Consider the following 23,793-nt stretch of genomic DNA (forward strand, 5'->3'; position numbering starts at 1 on the left):
GCCAAGTCGGTGCATCCCCAGACTCTGTGCAATTCTGACAGCAGAAGCTAGTTTAACAGAGTGGCTATTAGAGAATCCAAGCAAGTGGGCGCTTATCGTCATCGTGGTGATGCACTGAACACCATAAAGTGAATGTCGCGCTGTAAAATCCGCCAGGTTTAGACAGACTAGAGCGGCTTTGAAGAATTGTTGAGCAAGTACTGTTCGTTCTCGGTCCTCAAACCCCCATGTCGCCGCAATCTTTCTTGGAGCACACGTAATGCTCCCTGCCAATACCGCGAATAGAAGAGCAGACCATTGAAGATCAACGTGGTGGTGATCAAGGCGACTTTGGTTTTCTTTGAGAAACCGTTCAACTTGGCCCTGAAATATCCGCCCGTGGAATGATGCGTGATACCAAAGAAGACATTCACAATGATAATCGACCATTTGACAAATAATAGCTTCATTTGGAAGAAGAAGCTGGAGAAGCGGAAGGGATGATGGGTGATCTGTGAATCGTAATGGATGAGTACTCATCGAATCATCATTCAAGGACACGTCCCCAGGTGACTGCGAAGCAGTTGAATATGGATCTGTGACCATATCTTCAAAATCGGGAGCTTTTCGTCGACCCCAGGCCAAAAACTCCAGAATAGTCGCGGCATCCTCAATTTCTGCTGCTTCGCGACTCTCAGCAGAATCTTCTTTGTCCGACGATGCTCGAACGAAGGACGTATTTTCAGTTGCGCAAAAAGCGCTCTCCCTGACATCGGCAGCGTGCAGTCCATTTTCTCTTGCATTCGCTGATTGTAGTGTTGTTTGCAGCTCGTTGAGGCAAGAAGCAAGAATACCCGTGAGTACTGCCTGTCGAGGTTCCCTTTGAAGACTCCGCGGAGTTGCTATAGCTGTCGGGGACGGATAAGTAACATCTGAGCGGTAACAAGTATTGCCCCTGTGTTTTTGAAATCATGTTAAAATTCTTCTTGTTGCCTATCGGACTCTTAATATCTCACCTTTGGCGGCAGTTTCGACATGGCAATACTTTGTCACACTTGATCTTTCGACGTGTGCACTCGACACAAGTCAACCGTTTTCTCCGCGTAGAGGGATACATCATATTCTCACTTTTGAACCTGTAATTGACTCAATCGTGAAGCGATCAATAACAATCCGCATGAGAACCGGATGAAACACGGGTGGTGTTTACCCCGCAGAAAGAGAACTATCTTTTCATTATCAGCTCGGCCGACGCTACGGCTAAAGTTTGATGATAGCGGCTACGATAACAAATAGGAATGATCCGATAGACTGTAGTACAAGCTTGGCTGGGCGAGACTTTGACCATTCAGGCATTGCAGAGATAGCCTTGGTTGTGTAACCGGAATGTAGGGAGACACGTCCTTCAAAACACTCGTGCCAGCCCACAAAATGGCAAATGGCCGACTATCAACCGTTGCAATGCGGATGCTCCATCGCCAGCATTGGGCCCTGCCGAAGCAGGAAAGTAGTATCGCTCCACAAAATGTCTGGAGCAATGCGGACCAAGACCCAGTTCCCCCGGAGAAGTGGACCTGGACAGGCTGGACGTTTACACAGTATTGGCTGTCAGACTTGGTGACCGTTTCGACCTGGTCAGCAGCAAGTTCAGCGTATGCTTCTGGCTTGTCTGCCACAGACACCGTATTGTTGACCCTGGTTGCAGCGCTATGCAATGCGATTCCAACTGTCCTTAATGGAGTTGTGGGCGCGGACCTTCACATTCCCTTTCCCGTGGCAATTCGTGCGAGTTACGGGACGTATTTTGGTTATTTCTGCGTTGCCTCTCGTGCCGTCCTGGCCTTGTTTTGGTTTGGTATCCAAAGCTCTTATGGAGGCCAATGCGTGACCCCTGTGAGTAGTTGCTCAATTTCCTTGGAAATTTTTTCCTAACTGGAACTTTACCATAGATCATAACTGCTATCTGGCCCAGTTATGCCAATCTCCCCAATCATTTGCCAGAGTCGGCTGCTATAACAACCCAGGGAATGGTTTCATACCTAATCTATCATATAATACAAGCACCCTTCCTCTTCATTCCTACGCATAAGTTGCAGTATATGTTCATATTCAAGTCAATATTGGTCCCCCCAATGGCGCTCGGTATGGTTATTTGGATTTCTGTCAAAGCGGGAGGGGGCAGTGCTATGTTTCACCAGCCTCCCACGGTCCATGGTTCAGAAAGAGCATGGCTGTGGCTGATGAACATGACTTCAATAACTGGTATGGACTTTAGGGTTTTAAAAATTCAATTTTGTTTTACTCATCGGAAATACAGGCGGATTTTCCACCCTTGCGGTCAATATCTCCGATTTTTCGCGTTTCAGCAAGAAGCCTCGCAGCACTATTTGGCAACTTCCAATGATTCCTTTATTCAAAGTCATCACTGGCCTGTTTGGAATAATTGCAGCCGGGGCGTCTAAGCGTGTCTATGGAAGTATCTTATGGAGTCCGCTTGAGATTATTGACCAGTGGCAAGGATCTGCTGGGGGACGAGCAGCGGCCTTTTTTTGCGCGTCGCTTTGGTTACTGGCCCAGATTTGCAACAATATATCTGCCAACTCTCTTCCATTTGCTAATGGTATGCACCCCACCAAGATGGCAATGAAAATGATTTTAATGGCGATATAGACATGACGACTATGTGCCCGAAGTGGATCAATATCAAGCGCGGCATGATTTTATGTATGCTTCTCGGTGGATGGGCACTGTGTCCGTGGATAATTATTGAAAACGGCGCCACTTTCCTGAGTTTTATGGGAGCCTATGCAATTTTCATGGCCCCCATAGCGGGTATTTTATGCTGCGATTACTGGCTCATCAAGCGACGGAAGTACGACGTTCCGGCCTTATATGATCCACGAGGGATCTATTATTATCGGGTGCGTAACTTCTAACGCTTGATTGAACCGATGGAAGCTAATCTATAAAAGCTTGGTACAAATTGGCGCGCCCTTGTGTGCAACTTAGTGGTCATTATACCTCTTTTGCCAGGTTTGGCACATGCGGTGACTCCTAATAGTGTCGATATCAACGTGGGATTGCAGCATCTATACGCCATCAATTATCTATATGGATTCTGTGTCTCCCTGACTCTCTATTTCTGTCTGCATTACTTTTGGCCCGACCGAGATACGCTAATTCCCTGTGCGGTTCCCGGTGTTGTGCGACCGATTGAGGCTGTCGACTCTGACTTGGAGGCCGATACAAGGCTGCAAGGAAGGGTAGCGCATTTTGTAGAAAAGTCAAAAGAATACTAGCATATAAGCTCGGGTTACTGATGACTGTTTTACTTCTGTTCATCTGAGTTAATATGAATGGATTCTCCAAATAAATTTTCTGAGGCGCTCTCGCCAGACAATCCATCTGCCTTGAAATAAGACGGCTAGCCAATTCAGAATTTATAATCCTTTAAATTGACACAAATTTCAGGTAAGAACTTCATCGCACAAATGTCAACTATTATTCCCTAATGTAGTTTCTTCCATCTTTTCAGCTTACTAACTTCATCTAGCCTAAAGGGTCAGGACATTGAAAGGTAATGAAAGAGGATTGATCAAAGGATTTGGAGATTAAAAAGGAAGGTTGCATGATCTTAAAAACTCGAAATTTTCAAATAAATTGAAATACTAAATCCTAAGAGTACTGGATAATCATTCTAGTTTAAAGGATGGTCCGAAGCTGCAATATTACACTGGTGCATAATCCGCGGACCATACGCTTCGGGAAATTCAGTCTATGGTAGGTCAGCAATTTAAAGTACCTCAAAGATTGCTATAATCAGTAACTTACAATGCTGTGCCATAATGCCCGATTGTACCAGAGAATAACATCTTGCTCCTGGTGAGGGTGCGCATATATATTTTCCGGGGAGAGCACAGGACTCATAATTCTTTCGGGGCTTGTAAGCTTCCTCTTTGGTCAAGAAACGGCAGCTTCAAGTAAAAACATAACTTACCTATCCATAAAATTACGAACTTCTTTTAAGTCCGTCACCACGGTTTCCTTCGCATCGGGCCCGCTCTTCAAATAGAGTTTGAAGGCCCCCTGGCCATGAACTTGTAGAGACTTCTCCCCAGTTACCGGATTAGTCCACACCATAGGGTAAACGCAAGTATTCTCGTCAGACCAGGGTGAAAGCTTATCCAATGGCATCTCTCGCCCCTCAGTTTCAAGTATATGTCCAAGCTGAGTACTGCGTGCTGTCGACATCCACTGGAAAGCATGGGGGGCATATTCGATACGACTGTTCAACACGATCGCCCGAAGTTCTGGATCAAGGAGCTCCAAAGCTCGAGATCCAGCAACCATAGCGGTCGCACCTGGTGCTATCTTCATGGTTCTTCCTGTGCCATCTCCCCAGTGGACAGTCACATCGGGCCCCTTGGGGGTACGGACAGCTAGTAGACAACCCACCCGTGGAGGAGGAATTTTGTACAGCGATCCATCCCAATGCCACTGGTAGAAGCGACTAGCTCCAGCATCACGCTTGTCCTGTGGAAGGTGGGGTGGAATATGAAAATCCACATGATCAATCCCTTTCACTTTAAATCCAGGCGGGAAGTCATAATGACCAGGAGGCACTTCGCCACGACCTAGGATATGGACTTGAGGCTGTACATTGATTGCTGGTCTATTTGGTAGACCATATATGGTGACGCCATTTTGTGAGAGGAGGACTGGGTCTGCACCGTGGGCAAATCCTCCTGTCTTCTCATTGGGATCGAAGCTGTATTGGCGAAAAGCGATCAGCGCTACCAATTCAAAAAACGCTGATAATAATTTTGTACGCACCATGATGTGAGTCTATATTGCTGTTGTGGAGTAAGCATCTCAGGCTGTTCTTTGAAAACAAGCAGCTTATGGCGGTGGAGAGCATCGGAGATCAAAGCGAAATCAGCCGATGTGAAATTATTCAAGTCGATGCCATACACCTCAGCTCCAAAATCAACTTCATTGTCATGTTGAATAGGTACCACGTGCCCGCTACTTTTATCTGCAGCGGGAGGCTCGTAAACCTCGCGAACCGTAAGAGTTTTGGTAGATTCTGCTTGCGTCGCAGTTGTGGAAACTGCGAATACCATATTGGTGGCTGGAGATTGATCTTGGTCAAAATCCATGAACAGAATACTATATTCCTCTTTTATTTCAAATCTGCCTCATTATTTTATTTTCTTGGCAAGTCGAGAGCGGCCGAGTCTCAAGCCGTTTATGGGAGGCTTCGATACTTTTAGCTCGGCCGTGATCGGATCCGGTGATAACATTCCCTGCAGTACGAAGTACAGATTGGCCAAATAATTTTGGCTCGCTATCATATACTTCGTTATGTGAGGAAAGTGTATAATGCCTGGGTAAAAATTTTGATCTTTGCAACAAGAATCAACACACTATGAATTCTCTTTCCGAAATATCGTGCTACCACGAAACCCTCAAGGGAGCTCGTTTACATTTCACGAAGAGCGGAAATCGATCGGGGGATCTGATTATTCTTCTTCATGGCCTCGGTGGATCCACAGAAACATTTCGAACAATTTTGCCTGCGCTTTTACCTGAAAAAAATTGTCTAGTTAGTGTTGACCTGGAGGGATTTGGCAAGTCACTTCTGTCGTCTGCAGATCCCATTCTCTCCATTCCTCGATATGTCGACGACCTGGAACATCTCGTGGCATCTCTCCAGGGTACTTCAGAAGAGCTCTCCAAAGGACAAATACTATTCATCGGCCACAGCCTCGGCGCTATCATCTCGTTGCACTACGCCGCTCGGTACCCTGATAAAATTCGTGGACTCGCTCTCCTGGGGGCGGGCCGTTCGTTCTCCCACATCCCAGCCGCACGAGAGCGAATGTTAAGGCTAGCAGCCACAACTCGAGAAAAGGGCATCGAAGCTGCGGCAGAAATTGCAGTGACCTCCAACTTTCCCTCGGACGTTGTCGTCGCACTCAAAATGCGACAAATCGTACGAGACGCTGTTTTGAGCTGCGATGCCGAGTCCTACGCTCGGGCGTGTGAGGCTATTGCAGGCCTTGATCATTTGGATCCAGATTATGGATCCATATGTGCCCCCACTCTGCTTTTATCCGGAGGAAATGATGTTATATCACCCCCAGAAAGGTCTGTTGGTCTTCAGGAAGTTATTGGAGACAATGCGTGGGTAGAAGTTCTTGGGGGAGTTGGACATCAAATAATTATACAAGAGCCGGCCCTAACCACCAAGGCCATCAATGTGCTTTTAGAGAAAATCGATAAATAGTAATTTGAGAGTTCATTTCTAATTTACTCCCATTTCAAAATCTGGATGGCTAAGAGTATCTTGGAGCAAGTCGCCTCCCTTCACGGATGGCCACCTTCACCAACACCCTGTTGATATTATCCCGAATCACCCTGGGCTTCATCCCTTCGTCCTCCTCGCCTTCATATTTCTTACTGTCATATCTGGACGGCGTCATCGGTCTTCATATAGTCTTAGTCTAACTGGATTCGGGTTCCTTCCTCGACAACCAATGAACGCCTGATTTATAGGATCGTTATCCGACGCTTCTTTAAGATACTCAAATATTAATTTTATATTCATCTAGGTCATGCACAGTTATTCTTGGAAAGTCAAACAAGGTTTCTAGTTGAGCATAGTTAATTTGCAGGAACAAAAGATCTCCATGAAAACAAGAGAGGTCTTCGTCGACTACCAAGCGTCGGCCGCGACAGACGGCCATAAATCACCTAAAGCTCCCGGGGCAGTAAAAGGTATCTGTGAGTGAATAATGACATTCATGAACCTACAAAGAAGAATATCGATTCTGATAAGTCCCTTTACGTGTGTGGAGTACCTGTCTCTAGCTCACGCCCAACATTTATCATGCGGGGATGCCACCCGCGTTCGGCCGGGGTCACGGCCGGAGTTGCGGCCGGGGAAGATAAGGACTTGAGCACCAGATTGATATGTGTCAATCAGGTCGATAAAAGACCACAATTATCTTGGATTCAGGCCACTGGAGAGAGAGATGGCTCTTGAATAAGCTGGAGTCTCACAAGATTTAGACGGAAGATCTCATACTCAAGGTCTCAAAATGAAAGAACATTCATCTTTTACTGCGACGACCGTTGAACGGAGTGCTGAACAGAAATTCAATGTAGGTAACTTATGAACCAAATTTTGGGTGTGGCCTCAGGGGCTGATGGTTCCACAGTTTGGGGCTCGAGTGACTGGAATTGATTTGAATGACATTTCAGGTGGGTCTTGGTCAACCCCACAGCCTTGCTGGTATTTCTCGATAAGCTTACTAACTCCTCATTTACAGATGAGGACGTCAATCGCCTCAAGGCGGCAGTCTGGCGTCATAAAGTCGTTGTTGTCAAGAGTCAGCCTGACTTGGATCCAAGGAAGCAATGGGAACTAGTGACTCGGCTAGATCCAAAGGCAACGGACGGTCACAGTCACGGAAACCTGACTACATTTCGCGCCAAAGGTGGACTGCTTGCAGTATGTTATGCTTTGTAAACCTTGATGAATCCACAAGCATAGAGGTTAATACGAAGTCTTTAGCAAGGGAGAGAAGTGGTCGGCATACCCGGCGCTGAGAATGTACGGCTAATTGGCAAAGGCTTCCAGGGACTAGACCACTACGGTATCAAAAACCACACCATTGACAGAGGCCTCAGCAATGACTTTCATGCGATTCCGCCATCCCTGGAGGAGTTCCAAAAGGGCGTAACTCGCTTCCAGCGCTGGCATATCGATGCCCCTTTGTACGGAAAGGACCCTGCATGGTTCACAACCTTACGCTGCTTGAAGCTTCCTCGAGGGCCAAATCTCACTGTTCAGTGGGCTGATGGATCTGGTCAAAGCATCGAGTCTGCACCAGGGCAGACCGCGTTCTTCAGCACTTCTCAACTGTATTCCATGTTGACTACCGCTGAACAGGAAATGGTTGATCATAGCTGGGTTGAATATGCGCCATATCCGTATAAATGGATTGAACGTTGCAAGGGGAATTCAACTGGCTTGGGTCTCGCAGAGGGTGGTGAGAGACTGACGATCGAAGAACTGGGAGATTTTGACCGAGCTGCGGTCAAAAAGGTAAGTTTCAATGACATACTCTTTTGTCAGCCATTCCTGTGCTGATTTTGAAACAGTATCCAATGGTCTGGGTAAATCCACTGACCGGTGAGAAGGCATTTCAAGTGCATGGGATCTGCGCACGTAAATTATACATTCGCAGGTCTCGAGAAGAAGATCCTCAAGTTATGGAAAATGTTTCCGAAATACGCCAGTTCATCCTAGGCATCCAAAATCGTATTCTTAAGCCAGAATATATATTATTGGCCCCCGTCGAGGAGGGCGACATGGTTATTTGGGACAACTACGGGGTTTTCCATTCAGCGATCGATTACCCAATTGAAATGGGTCCCCGAACTATGCATCAAGCGAACATCAGTGGCAGTATCGGCCCCCAGGGCCCTGTGCCAATCTCTTCCTCTGCCTAGATACTACATTGACGGCGAGGGAAGACCTGAGGTAGATGTTACATTGTCACTCATTGCCCCCAGAATCGCTGTTAGTATGCGCAGCTTTGAGTTGAATCAATTTTTTGAGTTTGCATCTTCCTCCTACATGTCTATAATCACATTCGATAGGTATATCTTCTATAATGTCATGATATTACAGGGATCTTACCTCATGATTTCCTCAGTAGCGCTTCTCTTGCCCAATCTTATTGAATTGAAGCTCAACAAACAACTGTTGTAAGATGCCATTGACCATTTTTATTTCAGGGCCAGGATATGGGTTTATCTCTACCAGGTAATGATCAATACAAACGTCGACCCTAGATTGTATTGGAGCTATTACAGGAATAGTGGGCAAATATCTTGGGAATATGCATCATAGACAAGACTTTAGATATTAGCATCTCTAGAAGTTGAAACCTCAATTTTAATCCAAAATTCCTTCTGAAGCTTCTTTCTTTTCTTTTTTTTCATCTGGATTTAGCAACACCCTTCACTCTTGTTCTACAATGACAATCTTGATTCTCCTGTCATGGCACCGGCCCTAGAATATGTTGCTTGTTCAATTTTCATTTCATATATAAAAATCCTGCAAGAACTTCCTATAATATGCAGTAATATCCTGTTATTTACACCGTGACCCGAAGTTCTCGACATCTTCACGAAACCACTGCCAGATGGCTCCGCACAGGCATGTTCTCTTCCATTCCTGGTTGTGGGAAGCCCGAGATATCCACTCCCTTCCTGAAAAGCAGGCAGTGTGTAGACCCTCCAAAGTGGAACATGCCAATCTGGTCTCCCTTCTTGACGTGATCACCTTCCTTCACAGTGATATCACACGTGGAAACCTCTGCCATGCCGACACCAATAAAAGCCATGAGACCAATGGCAGGTTCATCCGCTTCAATAAATATAAGTGCTCGTGTAGCCGTTGACGTGATATACGACTGTGAAATGACCTCTCCTGCGAGATCGATATCTTTAGTAGTAGCCTGTGGGTTCCCAACGCCCTCGAACAGAGGCTCGGAATAGTAGGTTCCGTCCACCACATAAGCCTTCGCCACTCTCCCCGAAACAGGAGCGTGCCATCGATGATAGCTCAGTGCACTGAGAAATGCCTGGTAAATAGTGCCGCCCACAAATTGAGATGCAAGCGAATCGTGACCTAGCATATCCAGGACCGAGTAAGGCTGGCTCTTGATCCAGAACCGATCACGACCTTGAACATTATGAGCGACCCGGTACGGTTTGGATTCGCATGCGTTGGCGATGACTCTATTATTTTCTGGCTCTGCGACCGGTCGCATTCCAATACGGAATGGTCGGGTAAAGAAGTCGTCCCAAGACTTGAACCCATAATTAGGTGCCGATGGATCACATTCGAACATTTGATGAAATTCCAGGTTCTCAGCCGCTGTTGGACCGACCTTTGCTGCCGCCGTGAGGTCGCGGCAGCCGGTCTCTCCGAACCATCCATGATAGGTAGTGTTCAAGACGCGTGCTGAATCCGGCGAGCGTAGATACTCACCCCATGCATTGAGAATTTTCTTCAACATGACGTTAATCTTCGGGTCTAGGAAAGCAGCATACCCGCTCGGAGTACCCATAGGCCAGTCCAGGACTGCATTAATCGGTAAGCCGACTAGTCCTACACGGTGAGCTTTGTCCGTCCATGATGGGGCGCATGTGAGCAGATGGTTTAGGACTTGGAGGAAATGATGATAGTCACGGATCTGAGGGCCGCCAGTCGGATCCTGTCTGTATGGTTTCTTGTGGGGTACTTCCCGGAACATCCCTTCTAGAAGCATGTAAACCCGTGTATCGGTCTCGATAAGATTTTTGAACTCTTGAAGAACCGGATGCAGGTCTGACTGCTTCTTGTCAACTTGTTCAATCACGTTGCCCAACCATTCACGATGCGCTGCATGGTCCGCTGGCATCCAATGACCAAGTCTGTTTATAAAATCGTAAGACGGTTTGAAGATGTATAGTGGAAATAAAGGAGTTATACTTATGGAGGTGATGGGGTGAGGCATTCTTGGTAGTCATTTTGCAACGGCGATTTGACGCAAGCTTTGATTCCAAAACAGGGGTTTCGAATGAATGTCTGAGATGATTTGAACAAGGTTCAAGTGGTGGAACTAAGAGAAAGCTTGAACTGCCACAGTTCTCTTGGCAATGGGGTTCTATATAGACCAACAATCTGTATTGGATTGCATCATAATGACGGTTTCAGGTACTTCGACCCCAAGTATCGGCTGTTTTGGGCTAAAAATGGGTCCATTTTCCCTCCTTTCTCTTTCTAGAAGCCCGGCAGTGCGTTTCCTGAAACCTCTGAACCTGCAATGTTGGATCTTGAAGCTTATCCGAGTACCCGGTGAGTGATGTCATACCTCCACCATCTCGACCGTTGCCTTGCCTTGTGGGGGCTTGTAGGAATCAGGAGACACGTTGCATGGGCTGATCAATCAAGCAAATTCATTGCAAATTATATCATTACGCATTTTTTGATTGGGCATTTTACTTCAAATCGGGCGAGGCTTAGCTTCTATGTTTAGGTGGTGGTGAACCTCTCCCAGCTACTTCCTTCCTTTATTGCCCTGTTCAATCGTAAGACATGCATATTATTTGCTTCCATTTGCGTGCCTCAATTCGAGTTTTAAGGGTGTAACTAGCCTTTTTCATCATCCATGCAACTTGTGGGCTGATCATCATCTGACCACCATGAATCCCTTTCTGCCAGTCCAGGATTCAGCTCTCAATAGTCCATGGATCAAGCCTGGCTAACGGTCTGTTCAACAGCTTTTTGTTTGCTGTTCAATCGAAGCGAGTTGATCCAGTCCTGACAACAATCTCCACTTGGACATCAGTCAAGATGATAGTCGCGCCACCGTTGTCAGAGCTATCCATTCGGAAATTGCTGCTACCCCGGCTTGAATTCCGAAGATCCTCCTCTCCGTCGTCTCCACTCTCCCGTTGATCCTCATCCTTTCCGTCTTCACTCTCAGTTCTGAGCTTGACATCCTCCTCCTCATCTTCCATTCTGATCGTTCCATCAGTGCTGACACTTGTGTATTTTAGGTGACTGTCAGCATCATTCTCCATTTTGATATCACAATCGCTATCGGTGTCCAGGTCACTGCTTCCGGCACTTGAAGTCACCATGGAAGCATTCCCATCGTCGGTTGCAACCGAGGTATTCAGAGTTCGTGTGGGCTTATTGTCTCGGTCCCAGGCCCCTGCTGGTCTCTTCGGTCCTTCGTCACTATCCCAGTAACTAGAATAAGGATGGCCCCATTCCTTCGCAAATTCCGCCTTCACATAGTCAAGATACTCCTGGATGTCCTCCTTGAATAGACTGAGGAAATACACCCCCGGCCATGTATCACAAGCTCTCATGGTTCCATCAAGGAGGTGAAACTCGCATAGACGCACGATATCTGCACATGCGATCGCTCCAAACGCAGGACGGCCATTTGCACTGATGCTGCGACAGACTTCGGTGACACTGATGGGGACTTGCACCATCGTCTGCTCCCAGGTTCCCATGTGGGGCACATCAGCGCGGGCGCCATAGCATCGGACAAGGAACACAGGATTGAAGGTGATGTCCTGCTCGTGAGGACGCACTGCGACGCGGATGACATATACCTCCACCCACTCCAGTCGATGTTCCAAGCGAAGCTGGTACCCTTCATCAGGTGGGAACCAGTACGCGAGGATGCTATTCCAGACACTGGCAACATCGGTGGCGGTACACTCATAGTCGAGAATATCGGTCTGGTCGCTCAGCGCATCGCATTTGTAAAACTGTGATCATGCAACAGAACTTAGCTCTCTGTGAAATTTACCGCAGTGGTATTGGACCGTCTTCCCCGAATATCCAAATGAGACATACCCGAGTTCGCCCCGGGCTTGAAGCGGGCAATATCCCGTGAGAATTAAACGACTCTTCCTCCGGTTCCGGTTTCATCTCTTGAGCTGGGTTTCTTTTGAGCAAGAGTCGAGAAGTTTAGATAAAGATGGGAGTGGAAACAAAAATATGGAATAATTTTGTGGGGCATGCCGTGGCGGCACTGAAATTCAAGCTCAAGTTTATGTGGGATAAGGTGAGAGTTGATGAAGCCATACGCGAAGTCTTTCACAGACTCCTGTTTACACCCCACCCCCAAAGGCTGCTTGACCACCCCAGGCAGCAAACCTGAAGCCGAAATTTCCTACTTGCTAACAGTTACTGACGAATAATTCCCTACTGCCTTCTGGAGAGAAAGACGTTTGGTTTAATTTTCTGTATCTTCTCCCGGCCTTAATTTTCCTCGTCATCCTTCACCTCTAAGTCGCTCTTTCACACGGACTTAAGTTGAGGTCTCGCTTCTTATTACAACAACATAGTGCCATAATCAACATTTTGAATGCTAATTCCTTTTGGTAAAGACGAGATGACCCTTTTCCTTCTCTAATATTGGCTACGTTTCGATCTGTGTTGTGTTCATCTTACGCTGTCGGCTACCTTGAACTCATTTGCACCCGCTTTTTTGCATGGGAATTTGTCTTACAATCCATTGCAAGTTCCCTTTGTTTATTATAGATGCTTTTCTTTGATACAAGGAAATGGCGATTTCTTGTGCATTCACACGTCTATTTCTTTACTCTTCTTTATTCCTCTCCACTTGACCCAGATATCTTACTTATTATTTGACTTGACTCGAGTATATATTCCTCGAGAACAGAGGTTTCGATTGCTACTCATCCTCCCATCGTCGTCATCTACATGCGACGTCTTCTACGTCGAACACCATCTTTGTAAGTGATTTTAGGTTTGCCCTACTACATTTTCTTTCAAAATTATGGCACAAACTGACCAAATAATGTGTCTCGTGCCCGAAACTTGCACCCTGGAGGCCTTTTTAAGGCGAGGTCTCGAGATGAAGGCCTGGATGGAGGCCCAACCACGGGTTCCCATGTGGGTCAGTCAGGAACATTATACGCTTCGTGGTTTCTTGAGAAACAAAGACTGGACCGTCAAAATAGAGTCTAAAGGCTTACCAAGCGATTGTGTGCGCGAGGCCCTCGATCTCGGGCTGCCTTATAACCCTAAGGCTAAGGATGATAGCCACGACAGCAGCTATAAGCAGATCGTAGCCACGCTTCGCAAGAGAGGAGCGCCCGACGAGATTCACGAATTCGCTGGCCGGGTCGCCAAGCGTGTCTTGTTTGTTCTCAAGATGGAACGGTCGGCTTCTGCTACTCCATACATGTCAGATCTCATGCGGGCTGCTTATATGCATCGCCACCCCATTGAAAGCCTCAAGCACATCTTCTTTCTCCGCGTTACCAACAAGGAGGTGCGTAATTTCATCGTTCAATATCTCTACACGGAAGAACGTGGACTGTCTGTGCCCGATTACATTTCTCGTGTGTGGGAATATGGCACTTCTGAATACCTAGGATTGCTAGGCACTCGTGTTGGTCGCTTGGTCGGGTACTTTGTTATGGGATCGTTTCCCTATGGGACTCATCGAATTGCAAGAGTTGTCACCTACACGACACTATTTGGCTTTGTTAACATGCGCTTTGATATCGAACTTGTTCCTACAGAGCTTGCTCCAAGTGGACCATCAAGCTACTCCTTATACAGTCCATTCCTTCAAAACGAATACGTTCATTTTTCTTCAGCATGATTTGGTTGCATTTTCCTTGAAAATTTCTGGTTCTCATTGATTGTTTTCGTCAGTTTATTTTAATTGAATACTACCATTCGCACTTCAAAATAAGAGCATGCATATTTCTCCTCAAAACAAAATCCCCAAGGTAAAGAAATTGTAGAACTCTTATGACGTGGGAAGAAGCGAGACACTGGTTACTACGTAAAATTCATAACAAGACAAAATATTTCTTCGTCGATCTAAATATTTAGTATTCCATTATCACGCAGCGAGATCGAGACCGCGAGACTTGGTGCCAATGAATGGAGGAGATGACAAGTAGAGATGTAAGGCATAAAACCCTTACCAGGCAAGTGACGTCCCTGAATGCATTTATACGTGACTCGGGTGGCCTTGATTTCAGCACGGCGCTGGGCAGGCATACATAAAAGCCTCAAATGGATGGGTGGTCATTCAACGAATTCTGACGGTGGGTACTCCGAGGATCTACCGACCGGTCGATCTTTCTCGGTCACCGAACGGGGAAATATCACCTTCCCAGCAGTATCTTCATTCAAGTGCAGCAAAGCAAACACACAGCTTGTTTTAAATTAATTTAAGGAATCTGTTATAATTCCTTTTGCTATTTTAACCATTAGACCTACCAAAACTTTACATTCTAGCCAGACCGAACCACCCCGACTCGACACACGGCTTGCCGGTCTCTTCAACTCGGTGGGGCCGAGACAAGGCATGCCGAGTTGGTTCGGAGAGAGCAGGGTCGGTACGTCGTCGGACTCTCTTCGGTGTTATCAAACCCACTCCGATCATCAATCGTTCCCCCGATGAATTTCCAAGAAAGGTTGTTCTTACCAGGTGGCGTTCGCGCTGTTAGATACGATTCGTGCAGCATTTTCGTGGTCCACGTCTCTCATGCGAGACAGACTAGCTTGTATTGGGCTATTACCAGCTTCATTCGGCCAGAGCAGTATGAGGTAAATAACGCTGAATCAAGAGTCTAGAGCACAAAGGATGGGTCCAGGAGGATACATACTCATCGATGCCTTCAACCCCAGGATATCGAATTCAAAGGCCTGTGCTTGGTGAAGATGCAGAGTAAAGTAAAGGTAGAGTCACATTGTGCAGTGCCCACAGGATATTCATTATGCTTTTTATACCGTACAGTAATGAAAAGTTTATCCTATCGCATGATTCTTGCCCAGGAACGGGCCGGAGCAATGTGGAGCGTTACGAGGCTAACCCCCATGCTTTGGCGCCGAATCTCGAGACCCCCCATACTGGTCAACCCGGAGTTTTGCGGATGACGACAAGCACAGCCCCAGGGTAACTTATATGGTATCGACATTTTTCCCGATTTTAGAATTCTTTTCTTCTCAATTGATTCAGTTGCTCTTCACGCACCCTTTTCTCCAACCATCAACCATGAAGTCAAAACAGCAACAACCTCCAATTTCGGCCTCTCACACAGAGACAGTGCCAGAACTTGAAAGCACAACAGTTACCCACGAGGAGAGTTATCAGAAAGGCTGGATTGTGGGAGGAAAGTACCGCGAGGAGGTATTCGAAGAACAGTCACAAGGCTTCGAGAATCGGCTACTGCAAGAAGTTGACGTCGACCTCCCTCTTACCCAGACACAGCCGACGGAGCACAATGGCCAGAATTACATTGTCCTTGAGTTTGCTGAAGGAGACAAGGAGAATCCGTTTAATTGGAGTGGCAAGAGAAAGGCCTTCATCAGTGCTCTACTATGCTTAATGACCCTGTTCATTGGGCTTGCTACGACGGCATATAGTTCAGGAATCACAAAAATGACGGAGGACTTGGGTGTCTCGTCCGAGCTGGGACAGCTAGGCCTGTTTACATTCAACTTCACCTGCGCTCTTGCACCACTTTTTCTGGCTCCTTTCTGTGAGCTGGCAGGGCGACGGGTCGTCTATGTTGGCGCCTATGTCTGCTTCGCTCTAATGTTCATTGGACTGTCCCTGGGCAAAAATATAGCGACTATCCTTGTCTGCCGTGCCTTGCTCGGTCTATTCGGGTGCGTCGGCACTATCCTAGTTGGCGGAACATTTGGTGATATGTATACACCAGCTCACCGTGCGATTCCTATGGCTTCTTTCTCTTTTGTTGCTATCTTCGGCACGGTTGGGGCGCCTATCTATGCCGGCTTCATTGACCAGGCTCTGGGCTGGAGATGGGTTGAGGGTATCCAGGGTCTCGCTAATATTCCTCTTGTCATTGTCATTGCGCTTTGTCTCTGCGAGACTCGTGGGAGTGTTACTTTGACCAAACGGGCTAAATTGCTCCGCCAGTCTACCGGAGACGAGCGGTTTGTCACTCTCAACGAGCTCGAGGCGCCTGGCATCAAGCATATGCTACATAACTCCTCGGTTAAAGCTATCCGCATGCTTTTCACAGAACCTGTTGTGTTTGCCTTTGGTCTTTGGATCAGTTTTGCTTGGTTTTTGACCTTCCTCTTCCTCTCTGTGATTCCTATTACCTTCGAAGAAAAGCGCGGCTGGAACGAGGGTGTTTCCGGGCTGCCATATATTGCTCTCTGTCTTGGTACAACTGCTGGCTTCGGTCTAAACTTCCTCCAGATCCGGAAATACGAATCTATCGCCGCCGACCCTAACCAAGAAACCCGTCCTGAAGCGCGCCTCTACGGCGCCCTGTGCGGCGCTGTCTGGTTGCCCATCGGCCTCTTCATCTACAGCTTTACACAGTATAAGGATCTATTCTGGTTTGGACCTATTGTGGGACTTGTGCTCATCAGCATTGGCATCTTCTTCATTTTCGAGTCCTGCTACAGCTACACTGCTGACTGCTATGGTGAAAACTCGTCATCCGCCATCGCAGGCCAGGGATTCATGCGTAACACCCTTGGTGCAGTGTCGCCGCTGTTTGCATCTCAGTTTTTCCATAACCTTGGCAGCCAGTATGCCGGTCTTCTGTTGGCCCTGATTGCCACTCTGCTGACCTTCATTCCATTCATCTTATTCAAGTTTGGTCCGGATCTTCGGGCGCGTTCCAAGCTGGCGAACAGCACTGTCAATGGCAGCGCAGGAAAATAGACTCTTCGCCATTTTTTGAATGGATGATCCGCCTTCGAGAATTTTCCGTGGTTGCAGACAGGCACTTTGCAACAAAATGATTCGGGGTGCCCTGGAGGCATTTCCACTACCATAGCATATCCATTATGAAATAAAATTGATGCATTTTGAAGCAAATAAAAAAATCAGCTTATTTCAAGGACACCATATATCTTATCTCAAGTATCAGTTAGAGGAGAGTAGTAGCGAAGAAAATCTAGAGAAAATGGACGACTGAAGAGGAGCGCAGAGTAGGGAAATCAACACCGTAAAATCACATGATCACCTCTCCTTGCCGGTCACGATCTCGTGGAACATCCAATCAGATAAGAGTCAGCGGCTCTCCGCTCGAAAAGGGCGGCCATTGAATCACATGATATACACTCTCAAAATTCAACATGTGGGCAGAAATACACCGCCCTTCGGCTTCTCTCTAAATTTTCCTTCGCTTTGGCTTCATTTCCCTGTATCCACCAACCACCTCTCAATTGTATCTGCTGTGTTCACACGGCAGTGATCCTTTGCGTGAGCCTTCCAGGCAGTGATCCTCTGCGTGAGCCATTTCTCTTAAGATTTGGTTTCTGAACTCTCTCTCCACCACCCAGTCTCAACTACTTCTATCGCCATGGCTGAAGACGCAAGCGCTGCCTGGCCCATCGCCGATGAGACCCTGAGCCAGAGCCTCTTGGACCTTGTCCAGCAGGCCAGCCACATGAGACAATTGAAGAGTGCGTCTTTCCCTTCCCTTTAACGCTCTTATCCAGCTGATGCTAACTTGTATTCTCTAGAGGGTGCCAACGAGAGTACGTCCATGCTACCATACCATATATATTCCCACCCCCCGCTGCAGGTCAAACTAACTTTCATCTCTTTCACCAGCCATCAAGACTCTTAACCGTGGTATCTCCGAGATCGTGATCCTTGCGGCCGACACTACCCCGCTCCCTCTCGTTCTCCCCATTCCTCTGCTGTGCGAGGACAAGAACGTCGCCTACGTCTACGTCCCCAGCAAGATGGCTCTGGGCCGTGCTACCGGTGTTTCCCGCCCCGTTATTGCTTGCTCGATCACCACCAACGAGGCCAGCGAGCTGAACAACCAGATCCGCACCATCAAGACCCAGGTTGAGCGTCTGATGATCTAAGAAGCTCATTTGAGCTTGCAGGTCTGGGAGGAGGTTTGAGTTAAAATATGGCGGAGTGTGCACCTTTGAGTGTTTGGGATAGCTGTCAATGTAATGTCTTGCGTACCTGCGAAGACTTGGATTACGGCCGCTTCCGACTCCGCTCTTTGCTGGTGAAGTCTTTAGCTAGATCTTGTTTTCCAGCTGGAGATAAAATTCAGAAAAAAACTTCTTTCGAGAGATTTTCCCGTTCCGTTGTAGTTTGCCAGGTCCATCGAGATAATAGGGGCTTGAGGGCTCTGTCCGTAAAATACCAGTCCTTTTGACTAGTTTTAGAAATATGTTGCTCGCATTTTACATAACAACTTAAATCTTCCTTGTCAAATTTGCAGGAGTCCAAGCCTGTCCCTGATCCTAAATCTCAGCTTTGTGGGGGCTGAAACAAGCAGTACCCGTACATACCTTGGTAATTGAAGCCTGTCTCATTGAAACCGCGTTCCATTATGTGTATAAGAAAGTATGTCGTGATCCGTCAAGCCTTCATGGGAGTGGTCCACACAATTGTTGTTCTTTTTAGTCTTCTCGTTGGGACTGGAGTGGATGGATACAGGTCTTGCAGCTTCTCACGATGTATATATATTTAAGTATCTAAACGCATTACAGTCCCAACTTCGAAAAATTTATATTTCCCGGAGCCTGTTAATCTTTTAGTCTTTTTCTGTGCAATAGTTGCGTTCCTCCTGACCACATTATCCAATATTTGTCTACCCCAGCGGTTGAACTTCTCGAAGACTCTAGCCTGCTTCTAGGTCGAGAGGTTCTGCGTGGATCGGGTATGCGAAAGATCATCAACTCCCTCGGGCAAATACATAGGCAGATCGAGGAAATGAGGTCTGCAATTAATAGCCTTATCTCGGCTGGTAGCTCGGTTTATACTCCGAGAGTCTACGTTCCTAATAGAGCAATCTTTCGAGGCGAAAACGAGGAAAAAAGATATTATCCCCGATAAGGCTATTTCCTAGGACCTGTCTGCTTTCGGACAAACACAAGCCAATGGATAGGTTTGACGAAGTACTAAAGGTCGAAATCAGATGCAAAAGATTGACTCAAATCCGAAACGCATTATTATATGACAAAGAATTTCGAAGAAGATCCCTCCTTTGAGCGGTGATTTTTCATCATCTCCCTCTGTTTCTCTAGGTAATCGTTAGGAAACAAGGAGTTATTTTATCTCTGGACTGTGAATTGAACCCACTCGGGGCACACTTATTGGTTTCTTTTTAAATACATACCCTTCTTTCCTATTTAGTAAAGCTTCTAGTTCGTTATCCACTTATTTCCATGCCTGATCAACAGGCCACTTCCATGTCAACCAGTACCTTCATAGTAAGCTAGAGTATAGATAGCAAGCCTGTTGAATATGTAAGAGATTAATAGAATGAAAGAATTCATGTCAGGTTGAAACAAGACTAGGTCTTGGGGAACTCTATAATCTTGGCGCTTAACTATTTACGCCCCTTAAATTGCACCCCCTGTGGGACTTGACTTGTGCCTGAATAGCGTAGTCCGTGGATGTATCAAGTTCTGCTTAACTGCCCCATGAGGAGCGTAGATCCACTTTTGTGTGTGGGTCATATTCATAATATATCTGCATTATTATTCAAGACGAACTCCAAGAAAAATTCTGTTAACTTCCACTTTTCGATATCTAGTACTGAGGTCACATTCCGATACTCCGCCAGGTTAATAATAGGTAGCTTTACAATAAACTGTGCAGATTCAACGAGTAAATCCATTGTTATGACTTGTTTGCCTAGAGTTTCTCAGATCTCAGATTAGGTAAGGTAGAAAAACTTGACGTTCTTGATTATTGTAGCTATACTTTATCTACGACTTACGCTAGTTAATCAGCAACTCAACTTGTACAATCCCGTCCCCCACCCCGGGTGTATCACACGGATATATTGCTACTAAGGATCCAAAGGATTTAGCCGAGGGAACAAATCGACTACATCCAAATTCTGCGAGAGTTCAAGCAGCCGAACTTCAAGGAGTGAGAAATGAACCGCGTGGACGTTGAAACCAGCTAACTCATTCTAAACATCGAGCTAACTAAGAACGGGCGGGGGGCCGTTCAGAGTGGAGCCTAGTGCTTAACGAAAATCGATTGCCGAAGCCCTCAAGCGGCCCCTGTCAGCCGACCGGCATGCTGATCCCGTCAAGATGCAATCAATGTCAAACGGGCTTCGGTTCCCCTTCATCCCTCCAATCTCACGCTTGATTTCACCTTCAACAGCCTCAAATCGAGGGTCACCATGTAGATCCCTTCCTAGATCCTCATTGAATCCATTCCATTTGTGGAAAACATGTGGGAAAAGGGGGCGAGGCGTTCGACAGTTTGTGTCTACTGACATTCGGGGTTTTTGGTGGGGTTTGCCCACGCAATCCAGGACAGATCGCGCTGGGGCCAGTGGAAGAATCAAGCCAAGGCATGCAGTTAATCTGTGTCGCCAGTGGTTTGAAATATAAGCCTCTCACTCAGGTCTGAGTTCCTTTATTCTCGGCGGCTCTGTTTCCTTTTTGTTTTGTGCCCTGTTCTTCAATCGACATTCCTTTTTGACGCTTTTGACACTCTTTTCTCGCTGTGTTCAGGTCTTTTTTTTGTGTGTTCTGTTAAGAAATATAAACCAAAAAAGCTAATCTATAAAATTCCTCAAGAAGGCCTCAAAATGGTCGGCATGGCATCTTTCCTCGCAATTGGCCTGGCGCCATTGCTTGCAGCCGCTCAACTGTCTGGCTCCGTGGGCCCAACCACGTCCTATTCCTCCAAGGCCAGCAACAAGATTTGCAGTGTCCTCGACTATGGCGGTGTCGCCGACAACTCGACTGACGTCGGCCCGGCCATCAGCTCGGCCTGGGACGAATGCAAGGACGGTGGTGTCGTCTACGTCCCATCTGGCGCCTATGCGCTGGATTCTTGGGTCACACTGACCGGGGGCAGTAGCTGTGCTATCCGCATGGATGGTATCCTCTATAGGACTGGTACTGACGGAGGAAACATGATCTTTATCGAGCACACCTCCGATTTTGAGCTGTTTAGCTCAACCTCTGAGGGTGCGGTCCAGGGCTTCGGGTATGAGTTTCACGCGGAGGGATCGCTGAGCGGGCCTCGCATCCTTCGTCTGTATGAGGTCTCGGACTTTTCAGTCCATGATCTCGCTCTGGTGGATGCCCCGGCATTCCACTTTTCCATGGATACGTGCTCCAATGGAGAGATCTACAATATGGCCATTCGAGGTGGCAATTCGGGCGGTTTGGATGGTATCGATGTTTGGTCGACCAATATGTGGATTCACGACGTACGCCGACAAATATAACCCCCTCTTTTAACTTTCCAATGTTTCCCTCGCTGACTATTGGAGAAATAGGTGGAGGTCACCAACAAGGATGAATGTGTCACTGTCAAGGTACGAACAAGCCACTCCCACCGCATCAGGTCGACCACAAAGTCTCATTCTATCTACTATCACCGCAGAGTCCCGCGTCCAACATTCTGGTCGAAAACATCTACTGTAACTGGAGTGGTGGCTGTGCCATGGGCTCCCTCTCCACCGATGTCAACATCACGGACGTGACCTATCGCAACGTCTACACCTGGTCCTCGAACCAGATGTACATGATCAAGAGCAACGGTGGCAGCGGCACGGTGTCCAATCTCCTTCTCGAGAACTTCATCGGTACCGCAAATCTTTTCCCTAAATACAGCAGCGCCAGCTTGTAGCCTAACTTCTCTTGTCTCTTCAGGTCATGGCAACGCCTATTCCCTCGATGTCGACCAGCAATGGAGTAGCATGAGCACTGTTGACGGTGACGGCGTCCAGCTCAACAACATTACGATCAAGAACTGGAAGGGCACCGAAGCCGATGGCGCACAGCGCGGACCCATCAAGGTAAACTGTGCTGACGGCGCGCCTTGCACAGATGTCACGATCGAGGATTTCGCGATGTGGACTGAGTCAGGTGACTATCAGTGGTACTGGTGCAATAGCGCGTACGGCTCTGGTGCGTGCTTGCGCGACGGTGACGACTACGTTTCATATTCGACCACTGTCACCGTCACGGCGACCCCAACAGGCTACTCGGCGGCCACAATGGCGTCAGATCTCGCGACCGCGTTTGGCACGGACTCGCCCATCCCGATCCCGGCGATCCCAACGTCGTTCTACCCCGGAGCGACACCATACAGTGCTCTGGCGGGAGCCGCGTCTTCGTCTAGCGGAAGTGCCGCGGTGAAGGTAGCGTCTCAGTCTTCGTCTAGTGTTCTGGCAAAGACGACATCCACGTCTACTCCTCTGGAGAGTAAGGCGTCTACGTCTACTCCTCTGGAGACGGTGGTGTCTACGTCTGCCTCTAGTTCCTTGACAGAGGTGACGTCTACATCTACTTCGAGTGCTTTGGAAACGGCTACATCATCGCCTAACAGTGTGGAACCGACTGACCTGCATCCCCAAGGAGTTGCTGAGTCTTTTGGATACAAGGGGCATCATGGTTCAGCCCACAAGTTTTGCAGGAGTCATTGATAGTTTCAAAATAAGTGGCATGGTGTGTAGTGTCTCAAAACAGCACGGTTACGCAGTGTGCCTGTTGAGTACGGTCGGATAGTAGGCTCAGTGCCGGATGGTGGGCATTGTTGTTTCTCCGGTGTGCTTGAAAAGACAGGTCTGTTATATTAAACCTTCATTTACTATTTGTTACTCTCTGACTGTACTCTTGGCACTTAGTGTGTCTGATCGGCTACTGGAGCTCTATACTTCTAATGGTTCTGTCTCTAAGCCCGCGCCATATCTGACGTCTTGAGGCTAGGGAGAGTAGTCAGTATTATCATTCTCAATTTTTTTAATCTTCTGTATTGGATTTAAATCTCGATTGCTTTCCATTGGAAATAGAAACATGACAGGGTGAACAACTCACCAAACGATATCTATAGTTTCAGTAGACCCACCATCCCATTCGGGTTCATGACTAGTCCACTCTCAGGTGAAGGGCAAACCATGTCACCGCTTCTCCCGTTTGATTACTGCACCGCCCACTTCGTCATGATGAACCACTTCCGATCTTCTTCCAGCTCCAAGTCAAGATCACCACAACATCATATTCCGTTATAGGAAAGCAAAACCCTGCGGCTTATGAAACTCCACCGACGCAAACCTTCTGGATTCTGACGGGACCACCGCAGGGGATCACGCCATTGCCGCGGCTCAAACACGCCGGAATGCCAGGCGATAGAGTTCACTCCGGGTGTTCTGCGGGCCCTGATTCGACCACAGAGACATTGATGCAGATTTCAACCCTGCTCGCGCAAGGGTCGACGTTGCACCGGAGCTAGTCCTCGA

The 23,793-nt window shown here is 47.4% G+C and overlaps 10 protein-coding genes across 10 annotated transcripts; 7 read left to right on the forward strand and 3 right to left on the reverse strand.

The window, feature by feature from the left end:
• Window positions 1-1,410: 1,410 nt before the first annotated feature.
• N7462_000135 (nucleobase cation symporter-1 family protein) lies at window positions 1,411-3,278 on the forward strand (the record flags this gene model as incomplete). The annotated part of the gene is made up of 5 exons (XM_057071861.1): window positions 1,411-1,872; window positions 1,929-2,241; window positions 2,297-2,599; window positions 2,650-2,900; window positions 2,952-3,278. The coding sequence occupies 5 exons, from the start codon at window positions 1,411-1,413 to the stop codon at window positions 3,276-3,278; spliced, it is 1,656 nt and encodes a 551-aa protein (XP_056938391.1).
• A 398-nt stretch (window positions 3,279-3,676) lies between these two features.
• N7462_000136 (TauD/TfdA dioxygenase family protein) lies at window positions 3,677-5,102 on the reverse strand (the record flags this gene model as incomplete). The annotated part of the gene is made up of 4 exons (XM_057071862.1): window positions 3,677-3,754; window positions 3,811-3,931; window positions 3,977-4,747; window positions 4,813-5,102. The coding sequence occupies 4 exons, from the start codon at window positions 5,100-5,102 to the stop codon at window positions 3,677-3,679; spliced, it is 1,260 nt and encodes a 419-aa protein (XP_056938392.1).
• A 305-nt stretch (window positions 5,103-5,407) lies between these two features.
• On the forward strand, window positions 5,408-6,268 carry N7462_000137 (alpha/beta fold hydrolase; the record flags this gene model as incomplete). The annotated part of the gene is made up of 1 exon (XM_057071863.1): window positions 5,408-6,268. One exon carries the CDS (start codon window positions 5,408-5,410, stop codon window positions 6,266-6,268), a length of 861 nt encoding a protein of 286 aa, XP_056938393.1.
• An 814-nt stretch (window positions 6,269-7,082) lies between these two features.
• N7462_000138 (TauD/TfdA dioxygenase family protein) lies at window positions 7,083-8,499 on the forward strand (the record flags this gene model as incomplete). Its single annotated transcript, XM_057071864.1, has 5 exons — window positions 7,083-7,145; window positions 7,203-7,245; window positions 7,314-7,495; window positions 7,559-8,092; window positions 8,149-8,499. The coding sequence occupies 5 exons, from the start codon at window positions 7,083-7,085 to the stop codon at window positions 8,497-8,499; spliced, it is 1,173 nt and encodes a 390-aa protein (XP_056938394.1).
• Window positions 8,500-9,179: 680 nt separating this feature from the next.
• On the reverse strand, window positions 9,180-10,460 carry N7462_000139 (uncharacterized protein; the record flags this gene model as incomplete). Its single annotated transcript, XM_057071865.1, has 1 exon — window positions 9,180-10,460. The coding sequence occupies one exon, from the start codon at window positions 10,458-10,460 to the stop codon at window positions 9,180-9,182; it is 1,281 nt and encodes a 426-aa protein (XP_056938395.1).
• An 877-nt stretch (window positions 10,461-11,337) lies between these two features.
• Window positions 11,338-12,493, reverse strand: N7462_000140 (uncharacterized protein; the record flags this gene model as incomplete). Its single annotated transcript, XM_057071866.1, has 2 exons — window positions 11,338-12,330; window positions 12,419-12,493. The coding sequence occupies 2 exons, from the start codon at window positions 12,491-12,493 to the stop codon at window positions 11,338-11,340; spliced, it is 1,068 nt and encodes a 355-aa protein (XP_056938396.1).
• Window positions 12,494-13,388: 895 nt separating this feature from the next.
• Window positions 13,389-14,201, forward strand: N7462_000141 (uncharacterized protein; the record flags this gene model as incomplete). The annotated part of the gene is made up of 1 exon (XM_057071867.1): window positions 13,389-14,201. One exon carries the CDS (start codon window positions 13,389-13,391, stop codon window positions 14,199-14,201), a length of 813 nt encoding a protein of 270 aa, XP_056938397.1.
• Window positions 14,202-15,608: 1,407 nt separating this feature from the next.
• On the forward strand, window positions 15,609-17,261 carry N7462_000142 (uncharacterized protein; the record flags this gene model as incomplete). The annotated part of the gene is made up of 1 exon (XM_057071868.1): window positions 15,609-17,261. One exon carries the CDS (start codon window positions 15,609-15,611, stop codon window positions 17,259-17,261), a length of 1,653 nt encoding a protein of 550 aa, XP_056938398.1.
• Window positions 17,262-17,904: 643 nt separating this feature from the next.
• Window positions 17,905-18,421, forward strand: N7462_000143 (uncharacterized protein; the record flags this gene model as incomplete). Its single annotated transcript, XM_057071869.1, has 3 exons — window positions 17,905-18,007; window positions 18,068-18,082; window positions 18,159-18,421. The coding sequence occupies 3 exons, from the start codon at window positions 17,905-17,907 to the stop codon at window positions 18,419-18,421; spliced, it is 381 nt and encodes a 126-aa protein (XP_056938399.1).
• A 2,708-nt stretch (window positions 18,422-21,129) lies between these two features.
• Window positions 21,130-22,980, forward strand: rhgB (putative extracellular rhamnogalacturonase; the record flags this gene model as incomplete). Its single annotated transcript, XM_057071870.1, has 4 exons — window positions 21,130-21,759; window positions 21,829-21,867; window positions 21,936-22,137; window positions 22,205-22,980. The coding sequence occupies 4 exons, from the start codon at window positions 21,130-21,132 to the stop codon at window positions 22,978-22,980; spliced, it is 1,647 nt and encodes a 548-aa protein (XP_056938400.1).
• Window positions 22,981-23,793: the final 813 nt, after the last annotated feature.

This window comes from Penicillium macrosclerotiorum, assembly GCF_028827735.1.
Source record: "Penicillium macrosclerotiorum strain IBT 26536 chromosome Unknown utg000001l_segment0_segment0, whole genome shotgun sequence".
Classification (NCBI taxonomy): domain Eukaryota; kingdom Fungi; phylum Ascomycota; class Eurotiomycetes; order Eurotiales; family Aspergillaceae; genus Penicillium; species Penicillium macrosclerotiorum.